The sequence below is a fragment of the Sipha flava genome, unplaced genomic scaffold, assembly GCF_003268045.1.
Source record: "Sipha flava isolate LNK unplaced genomic scaffold, YSA_version1 65_pilon_pilon, whole genome shotgun sequence".
In the NCBI taxonomy this organism is placed as follows: Eukaryota; Metazoa; Arthropoda; class Insecta; order Hemiptera; family Aphididae; genus Sipha; species Sipha flava.
The window spans coordinates 558,531-577,503 of record NW_020273605.1 but is presented as its reverse complement, the minus strand read 5'-3'; the positions used below and the strand labels follow the sequence as shown (position 1 = coordinate 577,503).

The 18,973-nt window shown below is 30.8% G+C and overlaps 1 protein-coding gene across 7 annotated transcripts in view; it reads left to right on the top strand.

The window, feature by feature from the left end:
• The first annotated feature begins 1,709 nt into the window (after positions 1-1,709).
• The window catches only part of LOC112691624, a 118,319-nt gene continuing 101,055 nt past the window's right edge, over positions 1,710-18,973 (top strand). For 5 of the 7 annotated variants that reach the window (XR_003149329.1, XR_003149328.1, XM_025565951.1 and 2 more), the window contains exons 1-2: positions 1,710-1,928; positions 4,035-4,226. Coding sequence is in view for 5 of the 7 variants with exons in the window: in XM_025565951.1 (XP_025421736.1) it covers positions 1,779-1,928; positions 4,035-4,226 (342 nt within the window). In the remaining 2 variants the exon portion in view is untranslated. Of the gene's footprint in view, positions 1,929-4,034; positions 4,227-8,682; positions 8,964-9,189; positions 9,410-18,973 lie in introns of those variants that run through there. The other 2 variants (XM_025565953.1, XM_025565952.1) reach the window with 2 other exon arrangements.

Here is an 18,973-nt window from a genome sequence, read left to right as displayed (position 1 = left end):
TAGTATACTTTGACTAATAACAATTTTCAATTTGGATTTTATATTTAATATTTCAATTACTCTATATTATATTTCTACTACTTGAAATAGTCGGTTTTGGAGTGTCAAAATAAGACAAGTAGTTATTGATATCAACGTATTTTAAACCATTGTATCAGGTTTCCTATTTCATATAACGCGTAAATTACAATATGCTTATTATCATTCTGTTTAACAAAATGTTTAACTCCAAAATTCTATATTTCACAAACATTTTAAAAATTTAAATTAGATTATGAACGTATTGTTTTCTAACAACTATTATACTCGTATTAATAAAGTTAATGATTATCTTAGTATGAACTATAGACACTATTGTTTTTACTTGATATTTTTTGTAATTTAAATCGTCGTGAATATCACAATGGCATTATGTAATAACTACATCTACATTGGGCTCAATATTTTTCTCCTGAGAAAAGTTTGATTCTATGCTTCTTAAAGTATCAAATGTTGATAAAAAAAATTAATAATAATAAAACTCTAAATAATGACTAAAAACTAAAGATTAACTTAACCCAAAATATAAAGAGTTAGTATTAATAAAATAATACAACCAACGTGCCCGTGGAACTTTCACATAATATCGATAAGGGATTGTCTATAGTATCACTTAAAATAAAAAAAAACTTATGCTCGTATAAAACATTATAATGTGTATTAATTAAAGTGAAACATCAAAGAGGTTTTTTGTTAAACATTTTATCCAAAACCTATGTTTAAGGGTAATCAAAAATGTATAAATCACCTTCCCAGATTGTATGTTTAATTATCATTAAATTTAAATGTATTAAGTTAATATATTCGCCATAAACTTCAAAAACCTTTTAAACTAAACATTGGATCCTCGATAACTTGAGTTTAAGGGAAACTTACAACGATTTGATTTACTTACCGACTTTACGATTTACTTAGTTGTTATGTTTATTTAAAGCAATTTCTGATGGAATTAATTTGTTTTTTTTTTTTTTTTTACTGTAGAAAATCTATTATACTAAAAACAATATTACTACGGAATGTTGAAGTCTTACAAGGTTATCAATGCATTGTAAATTCATGAATTTTTTCAACATTACGATATCAGGAGTCATAAATTCTCTAACATTTGTTATCACTTTTGTTTGATACTTACCTGTACGATTTGTTCAGAAATATTCCATATTTAAATTTAAATATATTTCATATACACGAATAAATGATTAAATGTATTTTCTTGATAACGGAGTAAAACTCTGAATATAAGTTATACATATTTAATTAATTAGTTAATTATTTGTTATAAAACCTTGCACGATCTACTGCATACACTCAAAGCGTTTGAACGTCAAACACTCCTACGTACGTACCTACCTATATACAAAAATAATCAAAAAATGAGAAATGTCTTGCACATTTAAATGTTTGATCAGTAATAAACTGAAAATAGAAAAATGGAATCATTCCGTCTGCCAGACGATTGACTATAATTGAACTTCATCAGTGGTTATGATACATATACCGCTTAATTTCTTGAACTACAATACAGTTTTTTTTTTTGGTAAATATTAATGAAAACATTAAAAATAAAAATAATAAGAATGCGTACAACATGCAAACTCAAAGTATAGTAGCTCACACTGTTGTACGATAACATTCAACTGTATAACCAGTTCTTATCTGAATGTTTTTCAGTGCGGTTGTTCTTGTATCGCTCTCGTACGTTGCGTAATCTCCTAGTGTATACAAATTTAATATTTTCAATGTCTAACTGTGTAGTGTGCTCTGCTGAAATTGTATTAGCCCCATCAATATCATGTTCTAACTGCCTAAAAGTCTGGCACGTTAATTGTGCAAAAATTTCCAAAGATGAATTTGACAAGCTTACCAAACTAAATGCACCTTGGCACTACGTAAAGTATTCTGATAATAGTGATAGCGGGAATATATTTAATTTAAATTATATCAAAAATCTCATTATTGAACTTAAAAAACATTTTTTGAACATAAAGAAATCGTCAATAACAATCTCATATCAATTAACAACAAATTCGATAATATAGATGAAATCATCAAAGAAAATTCTAAACTTAAAAAAGAAGTAAGTCTGCTAAAAAATAAACTCGAAATACTCGGAAAAGCATTAATCTCTAATAAAATAATAACAGATGGCATACCCGAAGAAAAAATGAAAATATTCCTGAACTTGTACTAAAAATCGCTACAGGACTAAATATTAAGCTTAATGAAAATTCTATAAATAATTGTTACCGTGTTGGCTCAAAAAATCATCAGATGATAATAAAAAATGTGCCACAGTTTATCTAAATTTAGCAAAAGCCTTTGATACAATTGATCAAAACATTCTTATAACTAAATTAAACCAAATAGGCATTTGTGGTGATAATCTAAAATTATTTTCTTCATATTTAACTAACAGAAAACAATGTATCAAAATAAATAATACTTCAAGCCCTTTTAAACAAATTAAATGTGAAGGCCCTCAAGGTACTGTTATTTCACCAATTTTCTTTAATGTACAAATAAATGGAATCCATGAACTTCCCCATAAAAGTCAAATTATTTGTTACGCGGATGATATTGTAATGCTATGTGAAGCAGACTCATGGGATGAAATATTTGAATTAATAAGTTGAGATATAAAATTAATAAAACAATAGCTGCTCCGAAATAATCTATTCTTAATTATGAGAAAATCACGTTATTCTTCATGCTTTGACCGAAAATCCAATACTAACAAAAAAATTTATAAACAATCATAATACATTATGCCATATACCAACAGATTGTTCTTGTGAAACAATTATAATAACTAACTCTGTTAAATACTTAGGAGTTTAAATCTGCAATAATATGAGGCGGAAAGATCAAATAAATGTTCTAAGTAAAAAAGTAAGAATAATTATTTATATTTTTAGAGATTTGCGTAACATATTCTAAATGTTAATCTAAATTGCGGCAAGTTTATTTAACATAAGTAGAATCGGTCATTAACTATGGTATAATTGGTTGGGGTGGTGCGTTCAATAATGTTCTAAAAGAATTACAAGTTTGTCAAAATCAAATATTGAAAGTGATCTTTAATAAAACACTAAGATACCATACTGAAAATCTTAATAAAGAATTAAAATTACTTCCTATACAAAAATTATACTATAAAACGATCGTTATATTCTTAAAAAAACATAATATAATAAATCCCATACCTTATTACATTAATACCAGGTATGCTAAAAACAATTTTTTAATAAATTGGCCGAATAAAACCACTTCAGGTAGACATTTTCAAATAATAGGTACCAAAATAATATAAAAAATTCCTTTCGATATCTTAAATCTTCCACTCAGTTTATTTAAAAAAAAAATTTCAATGGTTATTAGATTTAGATGATTTAATATGATAATAGTAGGTAAACTGTTATAATTTATATTTATTTATAAGCACTTTTTTCCCTATTCTTAATTATTATGTATTTGCTTTCTATTTGTAACATGTATTAACGTAAGGACTCCTGGGCCCCCACACGAGTTATCTCAGTGGGGCCCAGTATTCATTGTATGAATTAAAATTAAATAAATAAATAATTTGCTGAGCACGATGTCGAGTAGATATTTCTTTGTGTACTTTACACAACTAGTTTTTATTTTTGTTCATTAGGGATTATTTTAAAAGCCCCATCCTAGGAATATATCCTGCAGGATACGCGCTCCTGCATTGGACCGTGGTTGTATTGTTATTAATGCTGAGATACATATAGATATACTTAATACGCTATACCTACCTATTTGTATGTGTTTGAGTGTGTGTGTGTGTATGTGTGTGTGTGTGCGTATGTGCGCGACCGTATATATACACCGTGTGTAATATGCGTATGTAGTTACATTATTTTGTAGTATAGAATGTATGACGTTCAAATTGGATACGTAATTAATAATAATGATAATGGTCATATTAAACGAAATAATATAATAATATTAAACGTTTTCTGTTGGTGCAGATTGACGTGTGTGCGTTCAGCCGTCGTGGTCGAAAAACCGCGGTCACCGATTGTTTGCATATATCATTATTATTGTATTGCGGACGTGACAATACCGAGACTCATTATCGTGCATGTCTGTGCACTGTGCAGCCACACGAGGAATGGAAATACGCTCTATACAGAAAAAACGAACGAGTTATGCCATCTCAGGTATTTATAATTCAAATGTCTAATACGCGTCTCATAACGATCAATACAATGATTTATAATGTATTTATATTTTTGACGTTTTTGGGGAATTCGAGTCTCTGTTGAAATTCGGTGCTAAATAAGTGTAGGAAATTAAAGTCACAAGAATAACAAAATTATGACTCGATAGATCGTTATGTCACAAGGTAAAAAAAAAGTTACGATAAATCAAATTCCCTCAAAAGTTCATTGTTTCGTCGTACGTGTAAATGAAATGAAACATTTTCCGAAAACAATGTAATTTTAAAGATAGAATAATTACTATGACAAAGTGTAATGATTATAAACGTATCGAAAATACGATTAAAATGTCAAGCAGGCATTTGTATTAAATATATAAATACAACAACTTCCAATATTATTTATATTTTATGATATAATAGTTATACGTATAAATGTGCCTATAATTTTAAGTATATTTAGTTAGTCTTTGATGGATATTATACATTCAGGAATTATAATGAATATTTTATTCTCTTTTAGTTAAACATATATTTGAATGAAGATTATTTAATAAATAGTTTGTTTGAGTAAACGGTGAATGTATTAGAAAAGATATTTAGCCGTTTAAATTGAAAAACAGTAATAATAGATAAGAGGAATTTGCGTGTAGCTTTGTATAACATAGCTATTAGTTTTTGAGCCGAGCATTATTTTACCCTATTCTTTAGCAAAAACTGAAATCAATCTCTCGCCGAAGTATAAGACTTAATTGGAAAATACACAGTATTCCCATTGGACATTTATTACAAGAAACAATTCATTTTCCATTTTTTTTCTGTTTTAAATATTTTCATACCCTCCATTTGGTCGCGAACAAAAGATTTTATTATAAAGAAGGAAAAGCTGATATTTTAACACGTATATAACCCTTGGTGACATTATTTTAAAATATAAGCCCACTTAGTCAATTTATTATTAAGATATTAACACGGGTATAGGTAGCATAAAAAATAACGTTATAGGTATTGTGTTAAAATTAAAAAAAAGTTAAGGAGATATGCATATTTCTCTCGCCCCTTCCATCAGACCACCCGTGTCGACATTAATAAAACAGTACCATCTTCTGACTTGTCAATAACGTCCTACATACATTTAATGTTAAGTCCTAATAAAAACATTTTTTTTTTCTGAAAATTATAGAACAGTGAAAATTATCTAATGCGGAATAGCATGGGACCAACCGCTTTAAGCAGTTTTCCATTTTATTGAATAATTTCCGGATTGTTAATTCATATCAATTTTTCATATTTCAAAATTAGTTTATAACATTTAAAATTTTTATTTCTGAGTTAATTAAAAAGACTAATTAAAAACTCAGTTTATTACTTTACTTTATATAACTTATTTAAGATTAATTATGTAATTATTTTATTACAAAATTATTAATAATCTATGCATATTACATATTTATACATGAAGGTTGGAAATTCAATTTAAACATTTAGCTTTTCCGAAAATCATGAAAAGTTTTTGTTTTGTCATTGTTGCCGCTATTTTTCTTTCTGTATGTTTTTTATTGAAGAAAACATTTAAAGAAGATTATCATCTTGTTGGTCAAAAGCAAACTGATGTAAATTGTTTTCTCTCTATTATTGTTTATGTTTGAATGCTTAATGTTTCACAGCTATACGCGATGAGTTCGTATCACTGATTCAATAATCGAAAATACAAATTACTTGACTGATACATGTAATGCAGTTCTATCTTAATTATCGTTTTATGATGTTATTGATTTGTTTTACATACACATATTAATTTAACGTGACGCGTGTTATTTTTCCGACTTATACAAGATTTTTACTTGCACGGGAACTACAAAATTGTTCTGATTCCGCGTTAGGAAGGTTCCGTTTTATTAAGATTCAACGTCTATATAAAACTATAGAAACATGCCGGAACCGTAAAAAAATTCCGTATTGGATAGGTTTCCGTTTTATTCAGAGACCGCATTACACAGTTTCCACTGTATATATATGCAGATATTAAAACCAAACTTTTTTTAGATTTTTTTTTTTTTATTGCGTAAGTTGTTTCCCTTTAATTTTCTCTTTGGGCAGTGTAATATAAAAAAAAGGAAGGAAGTTTGTAAAGGAAGAGTAAAGAATATTTAGTAAAGCACGTTTATTTACATTTATTATTATTAATTTATTTATTACATAAAACGCAAGAACATTTATATGTATTTTAAAAGAACTCTTTTTTTCTTTGGTTTAGTCAGAAATACATAATTTAGTCTGAATCATGACGAAAGCACTACTGTGTCTGTGTACATAATGCTTTCGTGTGTTTTCAAATGATTTTTTTTTCTAATTTTTTTTATTTAACTCCATTACAAGACTTTTTCGAATGCAATATTATATACATTCGTATTATAATTTCTGTACAAGCGTAGTCATATCAAGCCATACTGTGCGTATAATATTTGTATTAATATTATTTTTTGATTTTTTTGCTTTTGTAATAAATACCAGAAACGTCATACGAGAAACAATTAATTTGCATACGTATACTTTAATGCATTAATCTATGTCGTTAAGGAATTGTCTCATCGCATGTCATTTCGATAGTTTAAAGTATAATTTAAGAGGAAAAAAATATACAAAACCGTCATCATCGTCACGGAAAATTCTTATTAAACATACACGTTCCAATAAAAATTCACTGCAGTCTTGTTTTTAACGACTGTAATTCATTATAATTTATTATCTAACGATATCCGTTATAATATTCATTCATCAAAACAAAATCAACCAAATTCATCTCTTCGAACTGGATACGAAAAGCGCTATTGTATTCAAAAGTTATACTGGCGTATTACCTGTCGGAATTGTATAGCATATCATACAAAGTATTGCTTATTTTCAACATGATAGAAGATTATTAATAAGTCGAATATTATATTTCATATCATAAATTATTATGCTTTGTTATTATCTACAACGGATTGCACTCTTTCTATGTATTATTAATTTTCTTTTCGTCAGCGTGTTGTATTACATTTTTTTTTTTTTTTTTACGTTGTACCGCGTAGTTCTCTAAGATTTTATTAGAATTAATTGATCAGTAGTGCAGATTGCAGATCAAAAATATCAATAAACCTTGATAGTGTATTTTTATAAATCGATTAATTTATTTTTAATCAATTTGATACTTATAATTACACAGTAGAACGAAGATATAATCTGAAGTAATACGGTTTATAGATTACCGAGACAGATTATCGAATTCTTCAGATATTCGATTGACGTACATTATAAAATACAAGTACTTTTGCTATTAAATTTTATCGATTTGTAGTTGTAGTAATATAAATATTACATTTTTTTTTTTTTAATTAATCCATTTTTGATTTTCATGTTTAGTAATAATAAAAATAAGACATAAATAAGTTTTCATACATAATATTAGTTTTATTATACTATACATTCAAATGTAAGAGTTGTAAATTATAAATTTAATCATGTACATTGGAAAGTTTGAGTGGTATTTTAGTTGATTATTAACAAGGTGCAAATTTATTGAAAATGTCGGCAAAATAGATGATATTTTTACCGATAAATATGATTCTATTAATGATCACTTTAGAATATTTCTGCTGCAGAAATAATTGGAAAGGTTTCATGCGCAGAAAATAAAAAAATACATAATTATAAAGCGATTAATGGTATACCCATTAATAATATTAAATACTACCATTTTATTTTGAATATACTTACCTGTTTTAATATTAGTTTCTTAGCTGAGGATTTTTTTTTCTTTTTATAAGCACTTCGTTAGATCAGAAACTGTACTCTTTTTTATTTTTTATATAGTCAATCAAAAAAAAAAAAAAAACTTCAAAATTCCGTAGCCGCATCGGGTTTTTTCTATCTACAATAACGTGTTGATAATGTTAAAAAAAACGGTTAGTAACGCTCATTACATGTCTTAAGAAAAATACATGTAATTATTCGCACTATAAATCGGTTAGAAATCTTCCGTGAAAAGGTGTAGCTCAAATCTCATTCATCCAACTGTATAGCATGTCGGTCATACCGTTATTTCCGACATTGAGAATCGACCTCTGTAAATCGGTCTGAAACTTGTAAGCATTGGAAATATTTCACCTTGCGAAGTCACCGTATGGAAATAGATGCATTTCGTCGGTATAGGCGAGACAACCTATCTACATACACAATGTTATTATTATTCCGATAAGTCGGTGACCGCGTGCCATTCTCGATTATCCGTGGTTTATCGTATTTCAACCTACGCATTCTGCACGTGTAGCATGGGATAACGATATATTTACAAAGTAAACATAGGCACAACGCAAAACGCAGAACCATGAGGGGAAAAATCGGTTACAAAATCGAGCGGACGGGGTTGATAAATTTTCCCAATCAGAAAATAATCCGCAGTTACTTACTTACAGGTTGGAAATAATATTATGGCACACCGTATCGATGAACCAAATACATACCCGTATATTGAATATTTGTTACGGAACTGGAACAAAATCTTTCACTTGAAAATATGCACTCGCGCCATCGTGCAAATACGTTGATGACCTTTCAACCAATACGTTTTTTGATCAGCATTTTATCGCATCACAGTTATATTGTGATACACATTATTAGGGCAGATGACTTGTAACTCTATAAAAACACTAAATATCCAAGCACATATGCACTTAAAAACCGTGTAAGATTCAATAAAAATATGCACTTATATTTTTTTTAAAAGCAATTTGTTTAAAAAATATATAAATCATTTGAATGTTACGTAACATTTAATCGTTTTGTACGTCCTAATTCAACGCCGCAATACTTACAACATAGGACTTTACACTTAAAACACACCGACGCCAAATTCCGATAAATAACTCTTTAACCGACTGTTAGGAAACTGTTAATCTTTTGGCATTTTAATGTCAAAACAGGTACATCAAGACGTGAAGTTGACACGAATTACAAACAGACGCACATATGCAGACGGCAGAACTTAGACTAAAATGGCTAAAATATTAAATTATCAGAGAACAGTGATTGTCAAAAATCAATGCAATGAAATCGTTTGGTATCGCTACATCGAAAATATTATGATGTAAAAACGTGTTCACTGTTTAAAAATAAAATTAATCTAATCGGCATGTTAAAAGAATAACGGTAAGTAGGTACTATAGGTACTAGATGAAATAAAAACGACGACGGAAGATTATTGATAAAATGATAAATTATTTAAGAGTTGCATCTGAAAGCATAAAATGGAAGAAATATGCCCTAGAAACAAAAAAACTCGAAGTATGCATTTGTAAGTAAAATACAATTTCAAGACTAGCTTTGTGAAAGTACGAAACGTATATATTCTTGTGATTGTGCAAAACAAATATACAAATGCTACGAACCCTCTGCCTACACATTACCGTCGTATGAGATAATCATATTCGTTTCGATAACCGTGATTCGCGAGTTATGCGTTATCCACACGTGTACAATACACTACGTAACATAACCGTGTCCTGCGGTAACATAAAACATCTGTTAAACTGTACAACATAATCACAGTCGTATAAGCAATCCGTATGGAAAATACGCTGTACTACAGTTTCGAAACCACGTGTACAATTGGATTGTTTGAATTCGATCGTGCATTACGATGTTGCACTAGTTTAATCTTGCCGTTCGCCGGAATGCGAATAGTTTCCAATCCGATGAGAAGATATCATACACCGGTCAGGTGTAATCGGGTGTACCGATAGCGCACCGAGAGCTGCATAAATAATTATCGGAGTGCGGGACTGTGTAACTGCTGCAACAACTGCACACCGACGTGGCGGATAGGCGAAACGCTTTAGCAGTGTATAAATACGTCCGCCGAAAAGTCCGAATTCCGCGGGGAACGTCACTTCCGATGTTTTCAGCGTTTTGTCACGGCAGATATTCAACGGGTTTCGGGCGAATGCTATACGCATATTACGCTACGCCGTACTACATTGATGTGTCCGTAAAATGTTGCCAGTTTTTTACGTATCCATTTTTATTTTTAACGATCGGTCGAAGTAACGGTAATCTGTGCGAGGGGAAAAACTCCTATGGAATCGGTGATATTTTAGTGCGTGTGACCGTACGTACTGAACAATCTGACGAGGCGATCGAAAACGGTTGATTTATCGCGAGGAAAAGAAGAAAAAACTTCGCGGGCACACTGCGAGCGCGTAGGTTATACGTGTACACAGCTAATTATAATAGTACTTCAGCTGTCTGCGCGTTTCCCGTCTTTTGTGGTGCGCGGTATTCACGTATCGCCGGTTCGATCTCGAAAACATTTTTAACGCGTACTATTTAATCCCTACGTTTTCGGTGGATATTCCAAACGTCGGACAACTATAAATTTACGTACGAAAACCGGCGAAAGGTGCGTAACACATTTTTATTTCATTCCATTTATTTTATTTTACAACACGTGACGAATCCCTTGGTTATGAATATAGTAATAATAATAATAATAATAATACAAAGTGTTATTTAATATGTAACAATATGTAATAGCATACAATAATAAAATTCTTAAGGAAAAAAGGCTCAACTTGAGGACGAGAAAGAATGGTGTCATAAGTCAAAGGGTTAGTATTAGCAATACGCATGAGATGGAGATGATTGGAGAGTTGCGATTTCAACGCTCGAATCGATTTTAGACGTTAGAGCCTGGGTGCATCGTACGCGTATCGGTTCCGAAACGTGTGCGGCAAATGTAACACACTCGCGACACGTTATCGCGCGACGGAAAACTCGATGTGCGCGTAGCAAGTACACAGCGGAAGACAAACGTGGCCATCGTTCGGTCGTCTGCACGCGGACGGAAAAAATACAATAAAATACCGAAAATGGAGACGGCCGAACGTTCGATACCTGTCCGCGTATCATGTGAGATCGTACGTTTATCAACGCGTGCGTGCAAGAAAAATAAAAAAATTAATTGCAAAACACTGAGCCGTTGGCACGCGTGCGCGACGAAACCAAAAAAAAAAAAAAAACACACACAATAAATAGATGACTGCTGTCGATTACACGACGTACCTACGTGTAAGATATTACGTATACGAGCGCGTAAGATAACGACAAATATTGTGTGGCGGCGGCGGCGATGATGTCAATCGTGCAGAGAGGTAGAGAACGAGAGAGAGAGAGAAAAAAACGAAACGAAACGTGCCGACTAAATATTTTTTTACGAGACGTGTGTGGCTTGTCCGGCAGCACGTATAATATTGTAGTCGGTGTTCGCCAGCAATAAAATGTAATACATTACTACACCGTAAACGGTTTTCGAGTGTGAAATTAACCGAGGGAGGAAAAAGTCGAACGAGAGAAATATGTAATATCCGAACGCGTACGTACAATAGGTAATGCGGTACGGATTCTCGTTACCTACGTCGAATCATCGTCACCGCGATCTAAATATTATCACAATCCCACGGAACCGTATTTCATGATGTACGCGTACGCGCTGACGATGAATTTTGTCCCTGGAGTAAAATTTTTATCCCGTCCTGAAAACGGTGGCTCCAAATTTAAATAACATTATTTCATAATCATCCATGGGTCGTAGAACTTTATTATCGCGCACGTATACCACGATTTGTTTTTGATTTGTTATCGAATACTTTATTTCGATGAGAATAACGAACAATATGAACTGTATAATATACGTAGCGTATTATGCTCAGAACGTTAGGGGCGTGCCCAGGAACGAAATTTAGCACGGAGCCGGTTATAATTATTTTATTTTACGTTATTTATTTTTTGTAAACTTTAATGTTTAAATGCATGTTTAAATTTAATTAGAAAAAATGGTCATAAGATGTAATAGAATTTCTCCTGTGACTTGTTAACATTGCTTAAAGACATTAAAAAGTAAATAATAATGATGTAAAAATTATTAACAATAATTATTGAAAAACCGAGTAGAACCGGGCCAATCAGATCTACCCACCGGGCACGCTACCGCTAAACGTCTTAATTCTAATGAAATTCCAGAAAATTATGATTTCAAAGGCCGCGGAAGTCTTAACACGTCCGTGTGCCATTATGTCGAACAATCAGTGTCAGTCGAAGCTCATTTGAATCTTTTAAGCGTTAAACATTACGCTGCAGGTTTTATCGTGAATAACGAAGCTTATCTGTTTGTTCGTAAATACGGTATGTTATTCAGATACGATACAACAAATCTTCCGTTTCCATTTCGAAAATCGCTTGGGATATAGGTACACCGAACTCCCGGGTATGTTGGGTAATCTTACATTTCTATCACCCAAGTGTAAAAAAAAAATCAACATAAAAGCCGGAAGAAAATTCAACTTCGTATATGTCTTACGCTTTTACTACAACCCAGTTGTTCTAGGGTTGTTGGTGAGGAGCAACGAACATATTTTGGGTGATAGAGAGAGGAAAGGGAGCAAGTTTCGGATGGTAGGATGCTGATGAGTATATATTTATATTAAAACCGAAAAATTTATATACATAAACACCCATAACAAGTACAACCATCCTGATCCCAATTGTTTCAAAAAAGGTCAACGGTACATTCTTTAAGTATACTATTTACTTTCAATTTTTAGGAGGGAGCGTGAGAATAATATTTATCAAGAAGGAGGGGGTTCACGGTGTTAATAAAGCTGAGAACCACTGCTACAGATTTTTTGAAGCGAATATGAAAAACTAAACTATATTTTTCACTTAATTTTATACTTTTAAATGCCGTAAAGAATCGATTGTATTCGCTCGCGTTATTTCCATTGGTCATAGGGAGGGAGGGTTCGTGGAGAGGAGTGATAGACGCAATTTACTGTCCGGAACGGTTAAGTCGTCGCGTCCACACTAAATAGCACATGTGGCGTATGTTTTAAGTGCGTTTTTTTTTCTACTAGTGATTCAGGTTACCAGAAATACACATTATTTCATTATAACAGTCACCGCATTCCTCGGAATATCTTAAATAAAAAAAACCTGAAGTCGCTGTAACTGGTGGTTTAACTACCTACATGGTCGTACGTGATCGAACGGAATTATACGACAGAGTACCTTCGTTTTATTGTCGAACTCGTAACGAGTAGTATTAAAATCCGTTCAAGTTATTACCAGAATGCTAAAAATGTACAAAATATGCTCAATGCGTACGATTCATCTATACATAAATTAATTCGAAAATTATATAGGTACTCTATGGTACGTAATAATGTGTTTCAAATTCTATGGTTATTATATTATTGTCGTTGCCGACTTGTACTCCTCAATGATTATTACCGTCAATGCTTTAAATTATAATTAATATTAAACAATCTCACGGATATTGTAAATTGTACGTGCCTAATTGTTTTTCGAAAGAAAATTCGTCCTGGTTAGAAGTCGTAGTTATATCCCAACAGAAAACCGTTGTGTTCGGAAGGCTGCATCCAAATTGCATGCCACGCGTCTCAGAGGTGTATGTCCGAATTGCATGCCGGTTCGTTTTTAGCATTTTTTTTTATTATTTATTTTTAATATCCTGGGATGCTATATTTTATTAATCCATTTTCCTTCTCATTTTGACATCAGTTCTACTTTTCTTATCTATAATAGGTAATATTTCAGAAATTAAATCATACAATTTTAAAGTTAATCGTCTATACCAGCGGTTCCCAAATTTTATTCATTCAAGGCTCCCTAATAATTAAACATTTTTTTAACGCCTCCCTCAAAGAATATTCAATAAAATAGCAATTAAAAATTGCTTAATATATAATATTTATTAGTTTTAAATTAAAATGTTGATGATAAAAAAAAACAGTAAACTTAATAATGCGAACATGATAATTAATAATTAATGCGAACAATGTGTTTGTTTTTCGTTTATTAATTTTTCAAAATTAGGAATTAATGTAGTTACTGCAACACGCATTTCTTTTTCCACATTGAGTTTGGATCGATATTTTGATTTTAATACGGCTACAGCTGAAAATCCTGCTTCACATAAATACGAAGTGACAAATGGTATTAATATACGTAAAGCTTTGTTGCTAGTTTCAGGATATTCATCTTTAATACTGTTCCAAAATCCTAAAAGTGAATATGAAGAAAATTGCATTCGTAGTGAAGAATCGGATGAAATGTCGATTAATTGTTCCACTCCTGTAGTTGTGAAATTTGATGGTGGCTTTTCAGTGAACGGGTCTTTAATCCAATAGTACTGTTTCATTACTTCTGGGAAATATTTCATGAAATGAGTTTCAAGATTCTTCAGATGCTCTAAAAATATTGTTTTTAAACTCATTGGTAATTTAAGTTCATTCTCTCCAAGAAAATATTTTAAAAGTGGAAAACAAGTGGTTTTGCCATTTTCTTCTGTTAATTTTCTTTTCCATAAGTTGATTTTTTTAATAAAAGCAACTATCTTATCATATAATTGCAGAATATGAGTTTCTTTACCTTGTAAGGATATATTAAGTGAGTTAAGTTTTTCAAAAATATCACATAAATAGGCTAATTTTATTACAAAATTACTATCAACAAACATTTCGCTATTATTATAACGTTCTCCATTTAAATAAGAATAAAGTTCTTGTCTAAGTTCGAATACTCTTGAAAGTACATTGCCTTTAGATAGCCATCTAGAATTACAGTAAAACAGTAATGTTGTATATACTGCTCCCATTTCTTCACACAGTTTTTGAAAAAATCTTGCTTTAACAGGTCTTGTTTTTACATAGTTGACTACTTTTATAACTATTTCAAGTACATAATTTAAAGAGCAACTTATATTTTGTGATACTAAAGCCTCTCGATGAATAAGACAGTCAGTCTATATCATTTCTGGAGCTTTTTGTCGAATTAAAGCCTGAAGTCCACCGTACTGACCAGACATAGCCCGAGCTCCATCTGTACACATGCCCAAACAGTTTTCCCATTTAATATTATTATGATCCATAAAATTATTAGTGATATCAAATAGGTCTTTAGCTTTAGTACCACTTAATACAGGTTTACAAAATAATAATTCTTTTACAATATGTACTCCATCCATAAACCGAACATAACATATTAAATATGCATCTTTATTATTATCGGTTGCTTCATCAAGCTGAATCGCGAAATTGTTATTCCCTAATTTATCAATAAGCTGATCATTTATATTATCTGAGATGTCTTGAATTCGCCGACTAATAGTATTATTAGACAAAGGTATATTTTTAAGTTGGTTTGCAATGTATGTCATGTATGGATAAGATAAGATAATCGTTTCTACAAAATTTTTATCGGACATGAAATTGATCTAAAAATAACAATATGTATAAAATTCCAATTGCGCGCCGCACCGCCTTTGTTAAATGCTCGCGCCTCCTTTGGGTGGTGCGCCACACAGTTTGAAAACCACTGGTTTATACTACTCTGTATCTATAGTCAATACTCTATCTTATCGATATAATAATATTGTTATCTGGTTTAGACATCATTAAATGTCTATACATACGTACATATAGAGATACCTATAGCTTAATAAATTACATTTTAAAAATTTCTAATAAGCTAAATGCTAAATTGCTCAAACACATTGCAATTTTTAAAAATTCGCCCAAACGCATGACGCCTCGGCATGCAATTCGGACATTCCAATTTATGTTTATTTTTTTGGCAAGCAATTCGAACGTACCGGTTCGGAATATTACTCGACTTTCAACGAATCAATCCGAATCGCAATACGTCAGTACGGAAGAAATAATTTTATTTCTTTAATAATAATAAATAATTAAATTCTTTAAAATAATTTTATTTATTTTTGCCGAAGTGTATACAAGTAAACTACAAGGAAACACGTTTACTGGAATGATTTTCAAAGGAAATATTTCGTAGTAAATGTCGTGTATATGTTGAAAAATATATGATATTTATTGGCGTTACGCAAGAATATGTAAATCTGGAATTATCTTGAAAAAAAAACATATTGGGATTGAGAAACTAGAAACACCCGTTCGGCATTGATGTCATCGCGTCGAATTATCAGTAAAATCGCAGTTTTAAAACGATTTATTGAATACCTACCTCAAAATTGTGTACTGCAATTAGAATATACTGTACAAACACCCGGTATTTGAGGAAAAACGTTTGAACGAATGCTTTTATATCGCATGGAAAATATTAACATCACGGAACATTCGTACCGGCTGTAAATTATAAGTGTACAAAATAATCAGATTGTTATCGAAAACACGTAGCTACGTCTCGTGTACAGTGATGTCGTCATCGTCGTCATCTTACGCGCGTTTGGTATCGACCTCGGACGGGAAAAGGATTATTTTCTCTGTTCTTCTACACCCCCCCCCCCCCCAAAAAAAAAAAAATTTCGTTTGACTTTCCCGGTTCGGTGTTGCGATCTGGAAACGAGATATGATCGAATTATATATCTTATGGCACCTATAAGAATACTTTTTTCTTTTATGTATCTAGTATTTTTTGTGTAATTTTTGCTTGTTCTCTCCATTAAGAGACCTATATTTTCTTTTTAGAAAATTAACAGTTAATTTTTTGTAATTGACTTAAGTAAAATTTTATATTCGCGTTTAAATTGTAATAATAAAACTAGTTAAATACATGATCAGTAAAACAAAGACGTTAGTTGAACGAATTTCTTATTGTACGTTAGTTTTATAAATTCATCAGCAAAATATTCAAAAAAATAACAATTTCAAAAAACATTGGTAGGTTCTTAAAATAAATTTATTTTAGGTACCTACATTTTTAATATAGTTGTGACTAAATATTTTGTTTTATGAAAATAAAAAATAAAACAATTTTTGATATTTTTAAATTCAATATTTGATTAATTAAACATGGCATATTCAAAATAATCTTTCAAATTGTTATGTAATATTTAATAATATTATAAAGTTATGTTATTTTAGATGCAACCAAGCAAATATATTGGAAATATTTTACATTTTAACAATTTGACATGTTATACAATTCGTTTTTAACTATTTGTCTTGTATCCCAGATAATGTATCTATAATATCTTGTGCCTTATTTCCAAAAGTCAAAAAACAAAAAAATAAATTATTTTATATTATGCATTCTATTGAATATTTTCAAAAATGTTGAATGTACCTTGTGTCAAGATACCTTTTTCCTAGTATCTTGTCCACCCCGGGCTACCCTCCTCCCACAATACCCATTGTGTTTCCCGTGACCTACGTAACATAAAATTATCATCGTGCTCGGGGAATAAAAACGGTCGGCAGCAGAGGGTTCGAAAGTAGAGTAACGCCGTCGAAAGGTCCCTCCGGACAAGCAGGGTAATGGTGGAAACCAATGAAATATTTAAAAAAAAAAAAACAAAATTGAACTTTTGATATTCACCACGGTCGGTATATTATAATATTTTCGTTATTATTATGACGGCGCCATTTCCGACGATAACGGTGTGTCATTTCTGACGATCGATGAAATCGTCCGATTTCCGAGGAATCGGAAAACAGCTTAACTACGTGAATATTATTTCCGACGAATAAAAAAACAAAACGTTTCGGGTACAGGATCGAGTAATTTCCACCGGTGATAAATTATCAGGGTACATAAACGGGCATGTACTTTTTCCGCCAAAAATCCGGTTCCTTGATTTACGCACAGCCCTATATCACCAGAAACGAAAAAGGTATAATTCCCGTTTCCGCAAAAATTTATTTTTATGATAAGACGTTTGGGAACCGTGTACAATTGTTACATATTCTTTCATTATACATTTTAATACAAATAGATAGTAATAATAATATATTAGTCGAATATAGGTACAATTATATTAGAGTTTTTAAAGTATTACATAATTTCATATTATAATATGTCCATTATATTTAACTATTTATAAAGTAAAAAACAAGGATAGGTCAAATATTGTCTCGATAGAGTTTTGAAAAAATTTATATCGTTATAAATAAATAAATATATTTATTTTACTCATAGATAAAAAACGTACCTTTCGTTGCAAGTATTATTTTTTTATTTTTCAAAAATATTGGCCCGACAATTTTTCATAAAACATCTCCATCGAGTTACATTTATTTTTGATGTATAACCAAAAACATATTTATACGCATAGAAAAATCAACATTGTTTTACCTCATTTATTTACAATAAATTTCATTTTAAGAACGGTAAGTAAGTATGAACGTTTAAGTGTTCTAGTGACAAAAAGAACAGATACTGAATGGAAAAATAAGAATTTAACATTTTTCAGATAATTATTGTGTGCGGATTATAAATAAACTATGATACAGTATATCATGGGTCCCCAAATGGCGGCCCGTGGGCCGCATACGACCCGCGAACAAATTTTATCCAGCCCGCACACAAAAAATAAAAACATATGTTACGATAACATTCTATGTTTATAATATTTAAAATTAATTAAAGAAATTAATTATGTTCTTAATGTTTAAAAACAATAGCAAATAATAAATAAAATAAATAATGTTCTCATTACATCCAATTTTAAAATAATACCTATTGTCCTATTATATGTTGAAAATATGTACTTAAAATTTTAATGGCCCGCAAAAAATTTTCAGATTCCTAATGTGGCCCTTCAAAAATATAAATTGGGGACCATTGCAGTATATCGAACAGTGTACCGTTATTATTGACGATTATCAGTGTATATATTACAAATGTCTTTTACACTACCATAAAATATATTCAATA